The 21,433-nt window shown below is 49.4% G+C and overlaps 4 protein-coding genes across 5 annotated transcripts in view; 2 read left to right on the top strand and 2 right to left on the bottom strand.

Annotated features, from left to right (window-relative positions):
* Positions 1-367: 367 nt before the first annotated feature.
* On the bottom strand, positions 368-1,936 carry LOC122366194 (ESX-1 secretion-associated protein EspK-like). The gene is made up of 2 exons (XM_043338160.1): positions 1,879-1,936; positions 368-1,505 (listed from the first exon to the last, which is right to left on the bottom strand). The coding sequence occupies exons 1-2, from the start codon at positions 1,888-1,890 to the stop codon at positions 582-584; spliced, it is 936 nt and encodes a 311-aa protein (XP_043194095.1). The 5' UTR covers positions 1,891-1,936; the 3' UTR covers positions 368-581.
* Positions 1,937-4,811: 2,875 nt separating this feature from the next.
* LOC122366198 (postacrosomal sheath WW domain-binding protein-like) lies at positions 4,812-5,794 on the top strand. Its single transcript, XM_043338166.1, has 2 exons — positions 4,812-4,870; positions 5,166-5,794. Exons 1-2 carry the CDS (start codon positions 4,859-4,861, stop codon positions 5,451-5,453), a joined length of 300 nt encoding a protein of 99 aa, XP_043194101.1. The 5' UTR covers positions 4,812-4,858; the 3' UTR covers positions 5,454-5,794.
* A 2,563-nt stretch (positions 5,795-8,357) lies between these two features.
* LOC122366186 lies at positions 8,358-19,887 on the top strand. The gene is made up of 4 exons (XM_043338142.1): positions 8,358-8,591; positions 13,480-13,709; positions 14,405-14,515; positions 19,438-19,887. The coding sequence occupies exons 1-4, from the start codon at positions 8,583-8,585 to the stop codon at positions 19,619-19,621; spliced, it is 534 nt and encodes a 177-aa protein (XP_043194077.1). The 5' UTR covers positions 8,358-8,582; the 3' UTR covers positions 19,622-19,887.
* Positions 19,888-20,020: 133 nt separating this feature from the next.
* The window catches only part of LOC122366188 (monocarboxylate transporter 2-like), a 90,184-nt gene continuing 88,771 nt past the window's right edge, over positions 20,021-21,433 (bottom strand). For both annotated transcript variants that reach the window (XM_043338145.1, XM_043338146.1), the window contains exon 8: positions 20,021-21,370. In XM_043338145.1, coding sequence (XP_043194080.1) covers positions 20,679-21,370 — 692 coding nt within the window. In that variant the 3' untranslated portion in view covers positions 20,021-20,678. The remainder of the gene's footprint in view (positions 21,371-21,433) is intronic.

Raw genomic sequence — 21,433 nt, 5'->3', positions numbered from 1 at the left:
TACGGTCATGTTTGGACACTGGAGGCGGTCTAGGTGTGTTTCTCGTTTCACTGAATTGTGCAGTTCACGTGCACCCATTTTGGGGCGTTCATTACCAGCTGTGCCGATCGGAAGAAAAGTGTTATCGTTCTACCCCAGCCACAATAGTCGTTTACCCAAGACGTAAGACGTTTTTTGAAAGGTTCGAAAAATTATTGTCGACCACTCATTTGTAATATGAGCTCATTCCTATCTTCAATAGCAGTGAAAAAAAGAGTTTTCCCCCTCACTGTTGTTTCAAAGCAGCCGGAACATAAGCGTAGTCCTACGGTGGCGTTTAACACCACCTTCACAGTTTTTCCCGAAAGCTTTGCCTTAAAAGTTAAAACTCAAATAAACGTTTGTATTGCATGCCCCTGATAAAACGACAGCCGGTGAAGAGAATGATTTTATATAAAAATACAGTTTGATGCAGACATAGACATCAGCATGAAGATCCAGTACGTTTCTGGTACTCGGTGAAATATCTATAAGCGACAAGTCAGCCGAGGCTGTCGCAGCCTCGGCTTGACATCTTCGCCGACAGATGGCGTTGAAGCGCTCTAGTGGGCCAGGATGGCGGCACCGTTGTAGCCGTGAGCCAGACCGAAGGCGCCGTATGTGAGACCGAAGGCACGACCGGTGGCGACGGCCGATCCGGCAGCGAGGGCAGGGCTGGCAGCGATGGCAGCGCCGGCGGGCACACCAATGGCGGCGCCGGGATGAGCCACGCTGTGCACAGCAGTGACGGTGTTGTGCACCACCGGCTGCACCACCGGCTGCACGACCTCGGTGCTCTCGATCACAGGCGTGACTGGGTAGGGCTCCGGCACGGGCACCGGACGGGGAACGGGCACCGGGTTGGGGACCGGCACGGGCACGTTCTCCTGGGTGTGCGTGATCTCGGGCACGGTCTGGGTGATGTGCGGCTGGTTGACGGTGACGGGACGGCCCTCGGCTGACACCAGGCTCTTCCTCACCAGCGAGGGCAGGCCGGGCGACAGGCCGTTGTCGGGTGTCGGAGGGGGCACGGCGGCGTTCACGTTGGTGAGAGCCACCGGACTGGCGGCAATGGCGGCGGGGGCGGCAATAGCAGCGCCAGCGATCTCCACAGCGGGACCGGGGCCGGCAAAGCCGGGGCCTCCGACAGCCAGGGCGCCAGGAGCACCAATAGCAGGGCCAGCGATCTCCACAGCGGCACCGGGGCCGGCAAAGCCGGGGCCTCCGACAGCCAGGGCACCTGGGGCGAGACCAGCAATGCCCGGAGCCTCTCCGATCTGCACAGCGGCGGCGGCAGGAGCAGCGATCTCGACGGCGGCTGGGCCGGAGATCTGAACGGTGGCTGGAGCCGCGATACCCGCCGGGTGCACAGAGGTGGACGAGTAGACGTGCGCCAGGCCGAGCGACGGGCCGGCCAGGCCACTGCGCAGGAGGGCGCTGCGCAGCAGGCCTCCCTGAGCCAGCGCCAACAGCGCGCCGAGTACCACCTGGCGGCGGACGGGGGAACCACAGCCGGTCAGATGGCGCAGCAGGTCAACGGGGGGGGGGGGGGTGCAGATTGCAGACATCGACGGAGGAGGCACCATTGACTAATAGCAGAAGCGACAGAACAGGCGCAGTGTCTGTTAATTGTTATTACTAGTCTGCTTTTACTTTTTGTCACAAAATATTTGATGACCATGTTTTTAATCAATTACTTAAGGCTGGGATGATCTCTATTTTTAATCAATCGATAAATAATTCTATCCAAGGTAGGCATGATAATAATGTTTCAAATCAGCAGGCACTAAGTCATACTTAGTTAGAAAGAGCATTAAACAGAACATTTGCTTCAACACCCAGACGCTGTCAAACACTTACGAAAGTCTTCATGTTTAGAAAGAGATAGGAAGAAGTGTGCCGCTGCGGTTGCTCCGGTTTGTTTTATACTTCAGCCGGCCGAGGGAGTTGCAGTAGGCCTTGAGAGATCGGCTGTCAGGGCGACTCGGCCACACCCATACCCCACTGGGTGCAGCTCACCCCGACACACCAGCGGCGCAAAAACGCAGCCGCCACACGGACTAACTGGGCCGGGCGCCCGTCTTCCCGTGCTCGGTGCATTGTGCGGGTTGGATAGCTACTTGAGCCTCACAATTCGCTTGCTTGTAAATGTACGAGGTAACTACAATGTGCACACCTACATGACAAAGGGGAATGAAGTTTCTGGAGGTGGAAGACCCGAGATACCATTTTACCGTTGAGGCGTTCCGTTTTGCTAGCGTGTACGTCGTATGCAGCATATTGCCGAGCTTGGAGGAAACAAAAAAGAAGAAATAAATGGGAATGTTGAGCCGCACGAACTCACGAGACCCTATACTGAAGCTTTGTGTGGGATGTTTGAGTTCTGACTTAGGCAAAATACGTAATGTGTCCTGGTTGGTTGTTACCCCCTCTCCTCGGCATTTGGCCCCTCACACGGCTGGCAGAGCGTCCGATAGACATTTTTGTCGTTTTTCGTTGCATTAAAAAAATCAAGATATTTTGTTAACAAAAGTTTGCTTTAGATTTCACAGGAACACAAACCAAAGGGAAGCAAATCTGAAAGCTGTTTTTTGGAGGATTCGAAAAGGTCCCGCACAACATCCAACACTGCCTTTTAGATGTTAGAGGTCATGGTTGGAGCTAATTTCCGGGGAAGTTGGTTGGGCAAAAAGTCGCCAAATCTTCAATGTTAGATTGTCAACTTAAATTAAATGCCTAACTAAAACAAATCAAATCATTCCGTAGATAATCTTTAAATTAAACAGATCTTCAAAAGTTCGTCAATGCGATAAAAAAGATTGATTTGTAAAGCAACAAAGTCCTACAAATGGGTATGGGCTGAAGTCGGTGGGGCACCGGCAAAGTGCTTATTGTTGGGGCAAAATGGCAAGTTGGTGGGGCAGCTGCCCCACCAACTGTGTAGGAAGCTCCACCAGAGGTCCGACTTCGAGAATTCGCTGAAGCCCAGATGCTATCCGCTAATGCTAGATTTCAGGTAGGTATCCTAAAAGACCAATCTAAGCCGTAATCGCGACGCTGGATGTAGAAGGCCTTTGATGTTAATGCATACATACATACATACATACATACATACATACATACATACATACATACATACATACATACATACATACATACATACATGCATACATACATACATACCTATGCGACATACCTATCTATGGTACAAGGCTATGCGAGCGCCTGCAATGCAGTGGTAAATGTTTTAACTGGTGACAGCAAGAGGAGTGAAGCACACAGCCTATAATTTCAAGCTCATAGCCATATAATTCGCCCGGCAACAGCGTCAACACTCTCTGGTCCCGTTGGCTTCAAAGCAACGGGACTGCTCGTCAAGCCGGTACCTGGAAGTGTCACCTATCGACGACAGGTAGGCGCGTCAAACACTGTGTCAAGTACGTCCAGTTTTTACGGTGACGCTGGAGCAGGCGACGCCTTGTTGAAGACTTGCAGCAGATCTGTAGGTGTGTTACAGAGGTGGGCTCAAAGTCTGAACCAGCACAGCGTATGACATGGAGCAAATTGATTACAGAGGTCAGCTTTTAAAATTGTGTGAGCCTTGGCCACTGCACTGTAGTCAACTACATGTGACCGCTTGATGTCGTCCCACAACTGGACAGCCAGGCGCAGGACTGTAAAAGAGATCTTTGAACGAGATAAGCACAAGGTGCCACTTATTTCAAGGTAGCGCAAGAGAGTCGGCATTTGAACTGACATAAGATGCGTGGGATCTTACGCCTCATACAGTGTTCGACAAGAACTTCAGACCACCACTTTACGACCAGTGTCGGCTTGAGACTGGTTTGGGACGCACGGACGCATTTTTGAAACTATAAAGACCGTCTCATTGGACGGCGGACGTTGCTAGCGTGGTTTGGGGCGAGTCAGTTACACCTTTCTTTTCCAGACCGAGACTGGTATCACGATTTCAGGTCTACTGAGCCTTGACACCTCTATGGTCTAAAGTATCAGAGTTGAGATTAACTTATCCTTAATTGGCAGCGGAGTTGTGACAACACATTAACTCCCCTCCCCGCTAAGATTTTAGGCGAGGCCGTGAAACTGCCAGACCTGGCTCAGCAAGGGCTGAACACTGAACAGTCAGCAGAAGGGCTGCTCTCCTCACCAAGTGTCCCAAACTGTTGGAAACTCTCTGACTAAAAGCAACTTCTCGGCTAAATTGAACTTTTCTGTGACGGTCCGTAGCCTAAAAACTAAGTTCACGTTAGCAGAACAATCATGGTGTCCGCAGCCGAGGCGCGGCGTCTTGAGGCACGAGCAGAGCTCCTGCGACGGCATGCGGATGGCTGACTTCGCTCTCTGAGCTCTCTCCTATCCGACGACGGCTCTTGTGTATGTAGCTGGAGCTTTTTTTGTTAAGTACATAAATGTGTTTTTTTCAGTCAGTCTTCAAGATGATCACTCTACGAATAGCTCCATGCATTTATGGATGGATACGGCAGTATTGCCTTCACATATGACTACTTATAAAATATTCGACCTCTGCACACTTCGAGTTGTGGTCTGTTATCCCACCATGGCGGAACATCTCACTCGTGGACATCCCTTGGTGCCTGGCTGACGAGTCCGGCTGTCATATTCGGGGCGCTGAGTGACGTTTTCTCTGCACAGAGGTGGCCCCGCCCTCCTTGGACACGCCCTGTATCTGACAGCGGGTGTGTGTGTGTGTGGGGGGGGGGGGGGGGCGGCCGGGTATAAAACCAACACACCGGCTGACGGGTCTGCACACACACATACACGCACACGACGCACGGTGCACCGTCCAGCAGCCGCCAACATGTATAAGCAGGTGAGTTCTGATGAGCTACTTGGATCAGAAAAGGATTGGAATGAAGATAATAAATTACTAAACCAAAATACCTAAAAATAACTTATTTCAAATGCTTCAGTGACCTTGTTTATGTGTCATAACATTTCTTAGGATAGTCAACTATGGAAGTTAGTTCCAAAAGACCTTTGAATCGATAAACTTTGATAAGATAATCGTGTAATTTATTTAGACGTGGAGAAAGTAAAGTCAGTCTTCTCAGAAATTATCCCTTGCCAGTCCCACACATGTGACAGAGGCGCCCGTCCTTCCGCAGGTTATCGTTCTCTGCCTGGTGCTGGCGTGCGCCTACGGTGCTCTGCTCCCGCTGGCCTACAGCGGTGCCCCGCTGGCCTACAGCGGCGCCCCGCTGGCCTACAGCGGCGCCCCGCTGGCCTACAGTGCCGCCCCTCTGGCCTACAGTGCCGCCCCGCTGGCGTACGCCGCCGCCCCCACCACCTACGCGGCCGCCGCGGGCGCCTTCCCCTCCTACGAGACGGTGACCAACACGGTCTCTGTGGCGGCCGAGCCGGTGGAGCAGCACGGCTACACCGTCAAATACTAAACATCACCTCAGTTCGTCTCGTAAAATCACCCGCTAAACATCACAGACAGATATTATTTTATACCAGAAGCCATTTCAAACGTTCAGCTTGACAGACTTTCTTTCGTGGAGTCAAAGTCTGTAGCTGACAAGAAAGCCCAACGCGGACTTTGCCCGTGCGCTTTTCCGAGGCAGCGTGCGGAAGGTTAGCACTGCTGCCAGTGAGTGACCTGACGAGACATGCCAATGTTGAAAAGTTTCGTTGTGTAGTGTCCTATGCGTGTGTGTATTTTGATCATCCGGCTAAAACAGACTGTTGACATATGTGAAAATGAATACATATTCACTGCTTCATAATGCGACTGGTGCGTTTTTGAGGTGTTGTTGGGGAAGATAATTGCCTAGGAAATTACAACAGTCATATTTTCATCGTTTTTGGGTGGTATTCGTTTTTCTCCCACCATATTTCAAAGCGTGAGATACCTATGTACATGCCATTTTTAACCATAGCTAACTCCATAAAAAGGACGCAAATACCGTCTTTGTGCGAGTCCGTGATCGAATGGAGGCAGACAGAGAGGACGACCGCATCGAATAAGGGACCTGGGATCTTCGGACGTCCCAGGTGACTCCTGCTTAGCTGCGTCTCCAAGGCCGTTGGCCGGTTATTGTGCTCGTTAAATATCAAACAGCGCTTCATACGCGCCGTATCATGCCAGCCAGTCAATCATGACAGCTTTTCGGAACTTTTGTCGATCTCGGCTAGCCCGCGCCCCATTGGGGTATTTGTGGACCTTGCCACCCGTTGGGGGATGGACGTTTCGCCCGCCCATAAATTCTCGGGCAAAATTGAAGAGTCGTCCGATAACCACACCGCGGAACTAGCATGACCAAATTTCATTGACAATGGTGCAACCAATCACGTCACAGGTCAGATCAAAAGTCGCATTTCTGACCGTTCACAGACATTCTAAGAAATGTGTTATAACATCGGGTAGAAGGTATGTTATCGAAAAGCATCGATGGAGCATTGCGTGTCTAATACACATGTTTTACTAGAAGTGTCACTGATACCAGGTCAGGTCACAGAAGTCAGGTCACAAGGGTCACAACAGCCGTTTTCACAATGGGGCGGGCTCTCTGGCAAATGCACCATTTGACCAAATCTGCACCAAATCTCCTACAAGAAATATCTAGTTAAAGGAATTTGAAAATATACAAGCATGACTTGTCCTCGATATTGAATACGAAAAGTGCCGAAAATGTTCTAGGTATTACCGAAAATTTAAACTATTGTTTATCTTGATTATATATGTAACGCCAGTGGCTAAAATATCACATATTTTCTTGCATTAACCCGCGCCCTGGTGGAGTCTGTTTATAACGCGACCTAGTGGGGGGGGGGGGCTATTTTTTGCCCCCCCCCCTCGTATCTCCGAAACTACTGGACGGATCCACAAAATTCAAACGGCGTTCGAAAGGCCTGTCAAATTTGTCGAGGAAAACCAAATTTCATTGACCTCGGGGTCACCGATGACGTCACAGGTCAGGTCAAAGATGAAATGTTTCACCGTTCACGGGTCTTCTAGGGAATGCGCTATAACACCGAGGAAAACGCATTTTGTCGAGAATCAGCGATAGGGCGTCAGTTGCCTAGTAGATATATTACTATTAGAGGTCACTGACAATACCAGGTCAGGTCACAGGTCAGGTCACCAAGGGTCACAGGTCAGGTCACATGAGCCCAACTTTACTAAGGTTGTGTGATGCATGTTTTATGGCCAATTTTTCATTTCCAACTCAATGGTATTGGTTATAAGACTATCAGGTACGGCTTAGGTCACTTTCTGGTGAAGTTCAGGTCAAGGTCAGGTCAAGGTCAGGCCAAAAAAGGTCAAATTTTAAAGTTGATAGTTTTGCATAAAATGGGTATTGATTCGATGCAGCTTGTCACGGGGAGTCTAATGGTGGTCTTTGTTTTGCGCTACGGGGTCTAGAATTGCTAAAAATTGAGTTTGAAAATTTGACGTCATCAATTTTGAACAGTTTTTTTCGCTATAACTTCGCCAAAAAAAGAGGTATCGATCTCAAATTTGGTATGTGGATGGAAGGTGGTAAGGACTCTCACATATATTCCGGTTTTTGCGAAATTCAAAAAACTTTTTGGATTTTTCGATTATTATATGCAAAAAATTTATTTTTTGATTTTTGGGGGTCAAAATCCAAAATTTTCAAAAATCCGAGATAGCAGTTTTGTAGCCCTGTTGATTCTACAGCTTTTATGTCTTTATAATTTTTCTGTATTTGCAAAGCTATAGGCCTGACAGCTCTTCCCGCGAAACCCTTTTTTAGGTCGAAAACGGCAGAACATGACGTCACTCTGACGTCATTTCCGGCCAACCTATCATAGCCTTTGGAAAAATTTTTGGTCACAATGTGTAAAATTGATGTCCGGGAGGGTACTGAAAGTTTGGTGACGATCGGCGCAGCGGTTCTGGAGATATATCAAAAAGTCTGGAGGGGGGCAAAAAATAGCCCCCCCCCACCAGGGCGCGGGTTAAAGTACATTTTCGGCACTTTCCGTATGCAATATCGAGAAAAGGTCATGGCTCATGCTTGTATATTTTCAAAGAACTATCACAATGTTCCTCGCACAAGCACTTAACACCATCAATAATTATCTATAGGAATACAAAAAGCATCTAGATTCTCGCGTGAACAAAGGGAAACATGCAACTCCTCTGACGCTTCCAACTCAAAACCCCTATTCTACTTTCGACCTCCCCGAATCTCCCGTATCTAGTGTGGGCCCATCCGTGGGATTCCTGTTCCGACTACCTCGTGACTTACCCGGACGGTAGGCGGCAGCGGCGAGCTCCCAGTCTCGCCACTTCCCGGCGGGCCTGCGCGCGGTTTTTGCGTGCTCCGAACCGCTAAGCCGCGGGGCACGCCGGAGACGGCTCGCCTTGGATCTGTGAATAGCTGCTCGCGAGAGAAGCGGCTGACCCCGACCGGCGCGCGGTCCCAGGTACCGGTCCGGGCCGCGCCGCGCTCTGTCCGGCCTCTCCGGTGCTCTCTCCGCGCCTCTCTGGACAGTGGCATCCTCGGCGGGAGGCGGCAGTCGACGGCGCCAGGTTCAGTGCCCACACCATGGCCGCGGTGAGTGCCGGGCGGCGGGAGGGAGCGTTACCCGGTGACGTGTGTGATAACCCGACATCATTGATGTCCGGGAGTGACGTGACGTCCTGTGCGGGAAGTTGATGTGATAGTGAGAGGAGAGTTTGTTGGGACCATCATGTTGTGTGCCGTCACCTGGCGCCAGGATACCCAGGCAGAGCTGAGGACGGGGAACAAAGATCACGTTGCAAGGTCACCCAGTCCTCCGTGAGCTCGCCGGTTACGATTAACGACTGTGCATTCGTCTTTCAGCCGAAACTGTGATGCTTCCCTTTGTCCGTTGCTTTTGTATGCGTTCATGATCATTTTTGATCAGATCAGTCCTTCCGAGGGGTCTTTTTTTACGTCTAAGAACTGGTCGAATTCTTGCTAATTGTGGAGAGCCCACGAGCCGCCTTTTTTGGTTTGTCAGGTAGGATCCAGAGACAACATATCGGAATTGTATAATTAGGTAATGATATTGCACGTCTGATAAGGACCTCAAGCAAGACCACTCGAGTACAGTTATTCGTAGTCATCGCAGGTCACACTCGCTCACGTATATATCGCATTTATTGCTTTCTTTCGCTAACTGCTTTCTTGACAAAGAGCTCTCGGCATTTTAATGTGGCGTAAAACACCATTTCAAACGTTTCTTTTTGTACGGAAATAACAAGACGTCACATTGAAACGAACATTGGTACTTTACCTATAAACGCTCGGTATTTTTAATTGAGTGTCATGGAAACCATGTTATCACGTCAGCCATCTCAGATAAAAGAGTGCTCGCAGAGATCCCGCATCCATGTGCCGTGAGAACCAGTTTTCCTCCTGATTTTGCCGTCACTGCTGTTTCTAAGACATAGCTGTAATTCACCCTTAGAGTGTCAAAAGCTGCTCTTTGAGTGTCGAACCATAGAACCACCGAACATATCACTTAATTAAGTGAGCTGCTTTCAGCTATGTATGATGTCATGCACCAGCCGGGCAGTGGGTGGAACAGAACGTCACTAAAAAGAAAATACTCATTCATTACGTACACGCCATGCAACGCTAACGTTTACTTCGTTCTCAGGCATGGGAATTGCTATGGCTGATTTCACACGAAGTCTCGCAGATCCAATTTTACCCGGCAATCGGATCAATTGGCGATATTCTCTTTTTGGATGGACCGGCTGAACGCATGAATATAACTTACATTTATATGACATGTTTACAACTGATCAAACAATACCACAAAGCCCGCGTCTTGTGGTATTTCTGGCCATACAAAACAGAAGATGCACTTTTCCGGGGTAGCATCAGGTCACGCAAGGCTCTATTAGCTCATTTATGATGTCTTCTGAGCTCGGCACGCAAACCACAGAGAAGCGGTCTTTCCATTTATGGAAGTTACCGCCTACCAGGTTTATGATAACTATGCATTTGACCTGAAGTTCAACGCCCTGGCGGTCGCCCCAGCACCATCATCGTTTGCTGGTGAACCTCTTCCTATATGAATAGTCCAGCAGATGTGCTGTATCGACTGAATACATAGTCGGAATACCTAGCCACGGGACGTATGGAGACTGATTCATTATAATTCAAGGGGGCTCATTCCAATCACTTAATGAATTTCGCAAATCACTGTACGTACATACCTTCACAGACACGAGATGCCAACTTTTGGCCAATTCCATTCGAAGGGGATGGGGAGGGGTTGCATCATGCATGATCCCGGTGCATACCCATTAGACTTAGAGCTATCATATCCCGGCCGGGCCCGGGGGGTAATCCCAACCTCCGCAGCCCGGGGGGGGGGGGCGTTTTCCGCCCCCCCCTGTCTAACTCCGTAAATAAGGGAGCTACGGAAACAAAAGCGATACCAAACGAAAGGTCCTTACGAGACGATTCTAATGCACCTAAATTTTTTGACCTCAGGTCAATTTTCAAGGTCAGAGGTCAAGGTCAAAGGCCAAAACCGGCACATGTGTAGTGATCTCAAAGTAAGCCTTCTAGAGGACGGCAGGCTGCATCAAACCGGCAAAATTGGGTGTCAAACAAAAGAAGAGAATCTGAGGATTCTGAAAATGTGCTCCAAATCAAAGGTCAAGGTCAAGGTCACGCTCAAAATTGACCTCAAACTTGGCACTTTTTCGCACATCTTGCGTGCTAACTCCCAAGATGTTTTGAAATGTTTTGAGGCTTATCAGTTCCCTATTTGTGGTTCATCTTACGATACAAGGCTGCTCAAAGGTCAAGGTCACAGAAGAGTATCCCTGCTAGAGGCTATTTCACTGATTCAAGTTAGTAATAATAAATAAGACAATTTTGCCATCCGGAAGCTCTAAATGAAGGCTAAGAGGAAAATAGATGCCAGATTCGTGATCAGCGGGTACAAATCCATCATAAACGACCATTCATGTGTCAAGGTCAACCAGAGGTCATTCGAGGTCACATGAGGTCAACATGAAACTTGACCTTTTCCGAACAAAATATATATCATTCGACGCGGCTTGACAAGGCGAATGCGATGGTACCATTGCCGTAGCTCTAGGACCATTTTTGTCGAACTTATTTGCGAAAAACTAAAACCACATTTCGGGGTCGTTGACCTGACCTCTGACCTCAGGTCACCAAAACTATTTTTCTATTTTTCTCTAGGTCAAACGCTACACAGCCGTGCTCGTAATTTGTCTTTATCTCTAAAACTCTATTTTTAGCAGCTATTTGAAGTTTGCGTCTGTGACGCCGAAGTTTGCCGTGCAGGGGTCTAGAAAAATGGACCTTGTGACGTCATCAAGGGGGCTAGGTCCAAATTTTTTACTTCAGAAGATGTCAAATTGATGGGAGAAAGGGTACTGAAAGTTTCGCCTTCCTATCCCTAAGCGTTCGGGAGTTATCGCAAATATTCGCCAGGGGGGCGAAAAACGCCCCCCCCCCCCCGGGCCCGCGAGGGATATAGTATGTTTGATAGCAACATAATACACCAATGTGTTCTGGCCATAAATAGTGTTCACCTCAGTTTATTGATTGACTCTTCGTCATCAACTTCGTCGCAAATTTTGCGCAATACATTGCAACACCTTAGCTATTCATGTGTTCCCATAACCAGCCTCTTGCATTTGTACGGGAATAACAATGAGGTTGAGGTGGCATATGATCTCGAAGAGTTCAGAGTCGCTGCAGGTCCTTTTATGCCTCATGGAAGGTCGGAGAATGTAGCGTGGCGGGTTTGACTTCTGCAATGTTATCCTGACGAGGATAATTCCACATTTTGCTTAGCTTGAACTAGTTCTATCATCTCGGTACGTCCCGGTCAGTAGGGGAGAGTGGGGTAAGATGCCCAGGGTGGGAAAGACGCCCCACCCCCTCTAGCGGGGAAACAAAGAATCGAACCTGGAAATTAATGTTCTTAGCGTAAAGCGGAAGCCTGCCTTGTTAACTGCACAAAAATTTGCGAAGCTCAGTTGGGCAACGGCTGGCTGGTGATTGCATGTTTTTTATTTGCTGCTTTCAAAAAATATTTTGGCGTCAAAACATTGTAAATATCAAAAAAGGTAGATAATTTTTGCGTCCTTTGCTATAGTCGTGATACATTAACATGCGTGTACTGTGTCCCAAACAGTTTGTTTCAGGGTGTAGTTTTATGGCTAACAAATTGTGCTGATTTAATGTTACTTCGGTACCTTGGGGTAAGATGCCCCCTGTCCTGATGGGGAAAGACGCCCCCCTAAATCCATAGGCTATCCTTCAAGCAGCCCGTCAAATCATTTATTACATACTTGTGATGAGAGACAAAAGCCGATCTGGGACTATTGAGAGTCCGGTACAATCGGGTGCTCCCCATGCCGGTCTCTCGGCCCACACAGCGACTTTTTGGGCGGCATCTGACTCTGAGAGCCCTCACGACGGCCTCTGTGGGCCCCATTATTGGTTCCAGGGCCCCTCACGACATCCCTTGAGGGCTCCCACGTTGGCTCCATGGGCCGCGCTGGCATCTGAGGTCCCCACGATGGGCTCGAGGGCACTCAAGCATCATGAAGACCTAAGGGCCCCACAGTGGTCTCCGAACGCCACCACGGAGGCTTGTTTGGTCGCGCTGGACTATGATGGCCCTAATGATGACCCCTGAAGCCCCTTACGACTACTTTTGAGGGCCCTTACGATGACGTTTGGTGTCTACTGCAGGCTCGAAGGGACTACTGATTCGTTCAGGCGATTCACGTGCCTATTTTTGTCACTTATAGTGCAGGGGGCGTCTTACCCAACGCCAGGGGGCGTCTTTTCCACCCTGTGGGGTAAGATGCCCCCTTTCACTTCTTCAGGAAAATGCTTAATAGCAAAAAAATTATCATGTTTCAGGCACGAAAGAGTGATATTTTTGGAGAAAAATGATGTCGGCTTCCGTTGAAACTCCAAGTTTTGGCTTTCCGATCGTCATTTTCGAATAATATATGACATAGTCAAACCCTGGGCATCTTTCCCCACTCTCCCCTATCCATATTACAGTGAGAACTCAGAGAAGGCACTGAATGATATCGTTTATGAATTTTGATACCGTTCTCCATCCTGGAAAAATACGTGATAATTTAAGCAGTCGTTCACATTTAACGTCCAAAACTATCTTTGCACCATTAAGCAGAAGCTGATATTTCGAATTGGTAGCCTATGGTCCTTGTAAAGCATGACAAAAGTCATGATTGTGACTACTGTGTGTTTGTGTCGCTAACCGGATCGTAACTCCATCCCTTCCTTTACTCCAGTGCACACAGTGGCGAAGCCGCTTTACCAGGAAACTCTTCCTTCCATCGTCATCTCGGCTTTACACGATCCGAGCCCCCACTAATCCACTCTCATTGGATCATCCGCCTGTGACCTGACCACTGTGGCATCTCGGCCTCTCATTCAGACGCTGGCGCTGCTGTGGGCGCTACTGGTGGCGACGGCTGCCTCCCCGCTACCGCAGGATGTCCAGCTAGTCCAGGGGGACGTCCAGGTGGTCCAGGACGTCCCGATCCCCGATAATGAGGAGATCCTGCAGGCGTCGGTCATCATCCGGCCGCCAAAAATCGAAAAGGTCACTCAGGTCACATCGAATAACCAGTATCAGAAACTGTATGACGAGAGCGGCAAATACAAGTAAGTCGAGAGAGAGAGAGAGAGAGAGAGAGAGAGAGAGAGAGAGAGAGAGAGAGAGAGAGAGAGAGAGAGAGAGAGAGAGAGAGAGAGAGAGAGAAAATGGGAGAGAGAGAGAGAGAGAGAAAGAGAGAGAGAGAGAGAGAGAGAGAGAGAGAGAGAGAGAGAGAGAGAGAGAGAGAGAGAGAGAGAGAGAGAGAGAGAGAGAGAGAGAGAGAGAGAGAGAGAGAGAGAGAGAGGAGAGAGAGAGAGAGAGAGAGAGAGAGAGAGAGGAGAGAGAGAGAGAGAGAGAGAGAGAGAGAGAGAGAGAGAGAGAGAGAGAGAGAGAGAGAGAGAGAGAGAGAGAGAGAGAGAGAGAGAGAGAGAGAGAGAGAGAGAGAGAGAGAGAGAGAGAGAGAGAGAGAGAGAGAGAGAGAGAGAGAGAGAGAGAGAGAGAGAGAGAGAGAGAGAGAGAGAGAATTGTTAATTGGTACGTATTTGCTGTAAAAAGTTAATGCTTTTATAAGTTGCAGCTTATAAGTATTGTTTTGAAACGTCTTATTTCGCTTCGATGACGGCCGCCTAAATACTAGAACGAATTCGCATACATAATACGTATATCACCCTTGACTCGTTATAAGATCATCAGGTTGCATAGCATTGAACGTGAAAGTGATTCCGACCAAACCGGTTAACCTATCAGTTTGGCATCGTTCCAGGTTCGGCTTCGACGACGAGAATCAATTCAGGGTGGAAGAACGCCTTTCGGACGGCCAGCTGCGGGGCATTTACGGCTACAAGAATGACGACGGCTCCTACAGCGCCTTCATGTGAGAAACATCCGGCTTAGATCAGAGTCGAACTCAATATTTCTCCTTACAAACGATTTTGCAAACTTCACCTGCGCCCCGTCGGGGGGGGGGGGGGGCGGCCCCCTCTATTTTTCAGTCGATATCTCCTTAAGTGTAGCAGATATCTCCTAAAGTGTAGCAGATATCGCCACCAGACTTTCAGGACCCCTCCGAGCATCAATTTTACACCTCGTGACCAATCATTGTTCCAGAGTCAATGATAGGGTGGCCACAAATGAAGTCAGAGTGACGTCATGTTCTGCCATGTTTTACCCCCAAAAAGTTTGGCGGAAGAGCTGTCACGCCTACAGTTTTGAAGATGAGAAAAATGTTTAGAAGAAAATCGTAGAATTAAAACAAGGCTACAAAATTGTTATCTTGGATTTCTAGAAATTTTTATTTTGACCCCTAAAACTCCCAAAAAGTATTTTTGGATATGATACCCCAAAACACCAATTATTTTCAATATTTTGAAAAATCTATTAGTCTGCTATTGATATGCCAAATTTGGGCTTGATAGCTCCATTTTTGGTAAAATTATCGCAAAAAAAACTGCTCAAGATTTATGACGAAAAAATTCCAAACTCATAGATACCCTTTTATGCAATACTATCAACATTGAAATTTGACCTTTTGACCTGACCTTGACCTGACCTCTGCCAGAGCGTAACCTAAACCGGCCTCAATGGTCGTCAAACACGCACCATTGAATTGGAAATGTAAAATTGGCCATAGAACATGCATCACACGACCCTATTATAGTTGGGTTCATATTGTGACCCTCAGTGACCTCACCCCTGTGACCTGACCTGGCATCAGTAACCTCCTAAGCAAGATATGTATTAGGCGACCAACGCTGCATCGATAATTTTCGATAACATGCCTTTTACTCGATGTTATAACGCATTCCTTAGAAGGCCCGTGATCGGTGAAAAATGCGACCCTTGACCTGACCTGGGAGTTATGACGTCATCGGTTGCATCCAGGTCGATGAAACTTGGTCACAAAGTAGTTGCGCAGTGGCGTTATCGAACACCGTTTGAATTTTCAAAACCGGTCGGTATTCGGTAAGTTTCCGAGATCTTAGGAGGAAGGGCCGAAATCCCCCCCCCCCCCCCAAACGGGTGGTAGGGAGCCGCCCATAGCCCGACGGGGCGCGGGATAATTGCAGCAGAGCACGCTTTACAAATGTAATTCATGTCCAAAATATAAACCAGTAAAACGCCTTTTGGGCGAAGAACGAGCGAGCGAGATAGTGAGCCATGCACGTGCGGAAGGGCGAGAGGGTGCTTCCAACGGGCATGCGCAAAGCACCCTTCTAACTGGTCGCTAGCGGTGTGCCAAATTTGAACGCAATCGGCCCAGCCGTTCCTGAGATTTGGAAGCGGCATTCTGCACGTGCGCACGTGCAAACGGGGTCCAAAATGACTTTTGCACGGCACCCTACTAACTGGTCCCCAACCGTGTACCAAATTTGAGCGCAATCGGCCCAGCCGTTCTCGAGATCTGGAAACGCCCCCTGCACGTGCGCACGTGCAGTAGCACCCTAACCGCAACACATGGGAATGCATTGCCTGGTGGGTGCCTAGTGCCTACCTGTATGCCAAGTTTCAGCGAAATCGCCCCAGTAATTACCGAGTTACGGAAATGGGAACAAATTTGGCACCTCTTATTGTTGTATTTTGCACGTGCACTGGGGGTGACCCACATGCATCAAGAGTATCCTAGTTTGGGTAGAAGGGATGCTGCTACCCTACAAAAATTACCGCAAGTCAATCGCTCAAGCGGCTGCTGTGATATGAGCCTCTCAAAATCACTACTTTTGCAAAACAGCTTGAACACCCTTGACTTTTCACGTGGCACGTGCCACGACGGTCACTGAGATGTATCAAAAGTAGTCAATTACGGGGTAGAAGGGATGGGGCTACCCAACAAAAAAGACCGCAGGCCAATCGGTCCAGCGGTTGCTGAGATATAAGCCTCTCAAAAGCGTTACAGGCCGGGCCGGGCCGGGCCGGGCCGGGCCGCTCATACTGAGATTGTTCCGTTATATTGAAAAGACTCACTTCGCTCGCTGCGCTCGCTCGCTCGTAATTACGCACCGTGTTAAATCAAACTAGAAAATGCGTTACCAAAAAGGGTTCCATGACAACTGAACCAGTGACAACTGAACCAGGACAACTGAACCAGTGACAACTGAACCAGGGACAACTGAACCAGTGACAGCTGAACCAGGGACAACTGAACCAGTGACAACTGAACCAGTGACAACTGAACCAGGGACAACTGAACCAGTGACAACTGAACCAGTGACAACTGAACCAGGGACAACTGAACCAGTGACAACTGAACCAGAAGACAACTGAACCAGTGGACAACTGAACCAGCGGACAACTGAACCAGCGGACAACTGAACCAGCGGACAACTGAACCAGTGACAACTGAACCAGTGACAACTGAACCAGTGACAGCTGAACCAGTGACAACTGAACCAGTGACAACTGAACCAGTATGACAACTGAACCAGTGACAACTGAACCAGTGGACAACTGAACCAGTGGACAACTGAACCAGTGGACAACTGAACCAGTGGACAACTGAACCAGTGACAACTGAACCAGTGACAACTGAACCAGTGACAACTGAACCACTAACCAGTAGCCCAGCAAGCAATTTTACTCCGGGCCCAAGCAAGCTGAAGTGCGGCTTGCCCGAGATTTTTAGTCGGGCTAAAGTCGGCTAGCGCTTGGACTAAAGTCGGCTAGCGCTTGGGCTAAAGACTTAAGTCGGCGTATGACACAAAAACGCCGACTAAAGCCCATGCTCTGCCGGAGGTATGCCCTCTGGGCCTCTCGGCGAGCTCAGGACAGCCGTTGTTTAGCCCTAGTTGTGCGACGTTTGGCGTAAGCCCGATGTAAGCCCGAGCAGTGAATCCATTTATATACCGGAGATTCCTCTGGGCCCAGGCGGGCTGAACTCTGCCAAGCCCACGTTGCGTGCCCTGTCTGTCCCGAGTTAGGCCATCAAAGTGAATATCATTTATACGTTGCTAACTATTCGGGCGTCCCAAGTGGGCGTAACGGTTGCCACACCAGTTCGCGACCACCAGGCTAGCTGTCAGCCCTGTCAGCCGTCGTACGGCTCTCGGACGGACACTAATAGATCGGACACAGATCAATTGGCAGACCGGCAGATTGGCACAGACCGTCCGTCCAGCCACCCGCTACCTTATACCTATACAGCGCAGTACGACATTAGTTGTCCACTGGTTCAGTTGTCCGCTGGCTCAGTTGTCCGCTGGTTCAGTTGTCCGCTGGTTCAGTTGTCCTGTCCACTGGTTTGGTCGTCCACTGGTTCAGTTGCCATACTGGTTCAGTTGTCCACTGGACACTGGTTCAGTTGTCACTGGTTCAGTTGTCACTGGTTCAGTTGTCACTGGTTCAGTTGTCACTGGTTCAGTTGTCACTGGTTCAGTTGTCACTGGTTCAGTTATCATACTGGTTCAGTTGTCACTGGTTCAGTTGTCACTGGCTCAGTTGTCACTGGTTCAGTTGTCACTGGTTCAGTTGTCACTGGTTCAGTTGTCTACTGGTTCAGTTGTCCACTGGTTCAGTTGTCCACTGGTTCAGTTGTCCACTGGTTCAGCTGTCCACTGGTTCAGTTGTCACTGGTTCAGTTGTCCCTGGTTCAGTTGTCACTGGTTCAGTTGTCACTGGTTCAGTTGTCGCTGGTTCAGTTGTCACTGATTCATTGGTCGCTGGTTCAGTTGTCACTGGCTCAGTTGTCACTGGTTCAGTTGTCCCTGGTTCAGTTTTACTGGTTCAGTTGTCCCTGGTTCAGTTGTCACTGGTTCAGTTGTCTGCCTACCACCAAAAAGTAACGCGTAGTTACAGAAATTCCAGATTTAGCCGTTCTTGACTTAAGTCACCGTTACTTTATCCTATCGTTATTATTCGTTTCTTATTACAAACATTATTTCTTATTACAAACAAGTACCTAGGTAGTGTAGTGGCAAGTTGGAGAAAATATGCGCGAAAGATCTTGATCAATTTCGGAATTTAGAGAATCAATCAACCGATCAGATAACGAAATGTACACAAGTCTGAATCAATAAGCCGTTACTTCTGGAATGTAAGTCTTCATTGCAATGTAGCATGCATGTTGTACACCGCGGTCGTGGTACACATATTTTTTTAATTTTTTTATAAATTTTGTCCGAATGGATGGCTATGGGCCCGGGTGCCCCGCTAAGCAGAGCTTGTTGCGAATGACACCACGGACCCACCACCCCACCTTGCCCGCGCCCGGTTCACCGGTGATAATTTGGATCGAAAGTTTAACGTGCCGCAGGTAGATGGCGGCACGGTCCTCCCGGGTCTAGCGTGGCCCTCTCTCGCCAGTTGCCAGCTGGCTTAATATAGGAACGCGGGTCAAACGACGTGGAGCTTCCCGGCCGCGAACTCGCTGCCACCGAGTTAGGAGACGGACGCCTTATCCACTAGGCCACGGGAGAACAGTATTATCCCGGTAATTATAATGCAGAAGGCTTACCGTTGAAGGTCAACTTCGAGATACGTTCATCTTAATTCCTCGTCATGTTGCGGTATCTGAGAATGACACAAAGTTTTCATATCGATCAGCTATTGACATTTCTAAGCGAAAAACTTATTTTGTACATAAATAGGTAGATATACCTAATGACTAAGTGCACGTGTAGAAATTTACAGTAGAGGTGGCAAAAGGTGAAAGTTTTGGGAACCAGACTCGAACCAGACCCAACTATTTCTCAATGACGGATACTTACTACTTAGCATGCTTGCACAAAACACTTTGCTACCGTCTAAATATATAAATGAGTGATCCGTTATAACACCCGTCACCCCCTTTGTTGTCATCCACAGGTACACATACGACGGTGAATCGTACAAACAAGTACCGTACACGGTACAGGACATTCCTGAGCAGCTGAGGTTGCCGGTCGAAGCCCAAGCGCCGGCCCGGTTCGTCCGAAACGGACTGGAAGCGATCGCTGCCGAGCCAGCGGCCGCTGACCTCGAGTCAGAGGTCATAGAGGCTGCTCCGTAACGGCGCCCCGCTCCAGTCACGTCCAGACGGCCACCGGATGTCACGTCCGTCAGCCAAGAATGCCACAAAGGGTGACGTTTACTGATGCCCTGTGTCGATGGCAGAGCCTCTGCTGACGGCTTTCTGAACTAAATTCGTGGTGGCTGCAGCCCAGATGGCATTGCTGTTGGCTGTGGCCGGTCAAATACTGCAATGGACGGTTGTATGAACCACCCTATCCGGATATGCACGCGTATAAATCTTGAATACAAATTGGTCATACTGTAGTGTCTTTTCTACGTAAATCCGCACATAATTTCAATCGTTGCGTCGTAAATACCACTACGTATACTTTCAAAACAATGTCCTTCAGAGCTGCGGAGCAGCCTATAGTGCAGCAGCCCAAAGATACGCTTACAGTTTAGTATACCGCATGTATTTCCTCATCTAAGTACACAACGCTCTAGCTACATGTCCCATGTTCACAGTCACAAGACAATGACGGTAGTTCACCATCAATGAAAAAATGCCAAAAGGCTTTGATCATAAAAAGTGTAACAAAAAACGTATTCACGATAACATTCGCAAGTCACCACGATGGGAATGGTCAGAAAACAACCAAATAATTCACATATAAACACCTATCAAAGGTGAACAGTGGGAGAGCGAAGCAATAAAATATAGTAAAACCAAGCGCATTAAATATTTTGAATAACGATGTGAATGACTTCATCACTAACGTTGTGTGCTAGCAAAGTAGGTAATACACCAGCTGTGCAAGAGCTGCAGTGTAGCTGCACATGACCGAGATAAAATCCCACACACACGTCGCACAGTTACTATAACGTTCATAAAACACATAAGCTCGCCCTGACAGCTCGGATGAATAAGGTCAACATCACAATCACGTTGGCCGCGTTACAATATCCTGAAGTTCAAACAACCAGTCTTGGCACGAACTGATGGCAGATTCGGAAGATCCCCTCTCCCAAAACACTGACCGTCTGCAATCCGTCTTTAGCCCCATCACGACCACCGTCTCGGCTAACGACTCCGTGACCGCTGCACCCCTCCAGCGCTAGTGCGGGTGTCGCTGCGCCTCACTGCCGCGCCTGCGGCCCCGGCGGAACGTGCGCAACAGGCGCGAGGAGATGGACGAGGCGTCCGAGGGCGGCTCGCTCTCGATCTCCGGGTGCTCCTCGGGGATGTCGGCCTGGCGCCGGGCGGCGGCCTGCGCCGCTGCCATGCCGCGGCTGACGGAGCGCCGCTGACCTCCCGGCCGTCGGTCGCTCGGCTGCTCGGCAAACAGGTTGTTCTCGTACTCGCTCAGCACCAAGTAGTTCTCCACCTTGTTGCAGGACGTGATGTCGCCCTGCAGCAGGTTAAGCTCGAGCTCGATGTCGTCGAACAGCTCGTCGGGCAGGTCCATGTCGGCGATTCCTTCCTCGGAGATGCAGGTCAGCTCCTGCTGTTTGCGGTGCTCGCCGCTGCTGTGGGCCGCCGCCATGGCCGAGGCGCGCTGCTTCAGCAGGCTGAGGACGCGCTCGTCGACGTCAGGCAGCGAGTCGACGCGCGGCAGCGGCTCCGGGGGCGGCTGCTCGGCCAGCGGCGCGTCCGAGGCGGCCGCGCTGTGACCGTGACGGTGCCGACGCCGCCGCCGCCGCTGGCGCCGCTGGAACTCCACCAGAAAGATGCTGATGCTGCCGATGACGACGAACGTGGCGCTGAAGTAGTAGCCCGCCTTGCCGCCGACGGCCACGTTTATGTAGCCTGTAAAAGTAAAGCACGTTATAAAGAACATGTTTGGGACTTCGGAGTGCGATGCTGATCTGG

This window comes from Amphibalanus amphitrite, unplaced genomic scaffold, assembly GCF_019059575.1.
Source record: "Amphibalanus amphitrite isolate SeventyFive unplaced genomic scaffold, NRLGWU_Aamphi_draft 000790F_arrow, whole genome shotgun sequence".
In the NCBI taxonomy this organism is placed as follows: Eukaryota; Metazoa; Arthropoda; class Thecostraca; order Balanomorpha; family Balanidae; genus Amphibalanus; species Amphibalanus amphitrite.
This window is presented reverse-complemented; position numbering and strand designations above follow the sequence as displayed.

Bases quoted from the DNA above. Each gene is read 5' to 3' on its own strand.
- LOC122366186 (XM_043338142.1), top strand. The intron at 13,710-14,404 runs GTAAGTCGAGAG...GCATCGTTCCAG, and splicing joins GACGAGAGCGGCAAATACAA to GTTCGGCTTCGACGACGAGA. The intron at 14,516-19,437 runs GTGAGAAACATC...TGTCATCCACAG, and splicing joins GGCTCCTACAGCGCCTTCAT to GTACACATACGACGGTGAAT.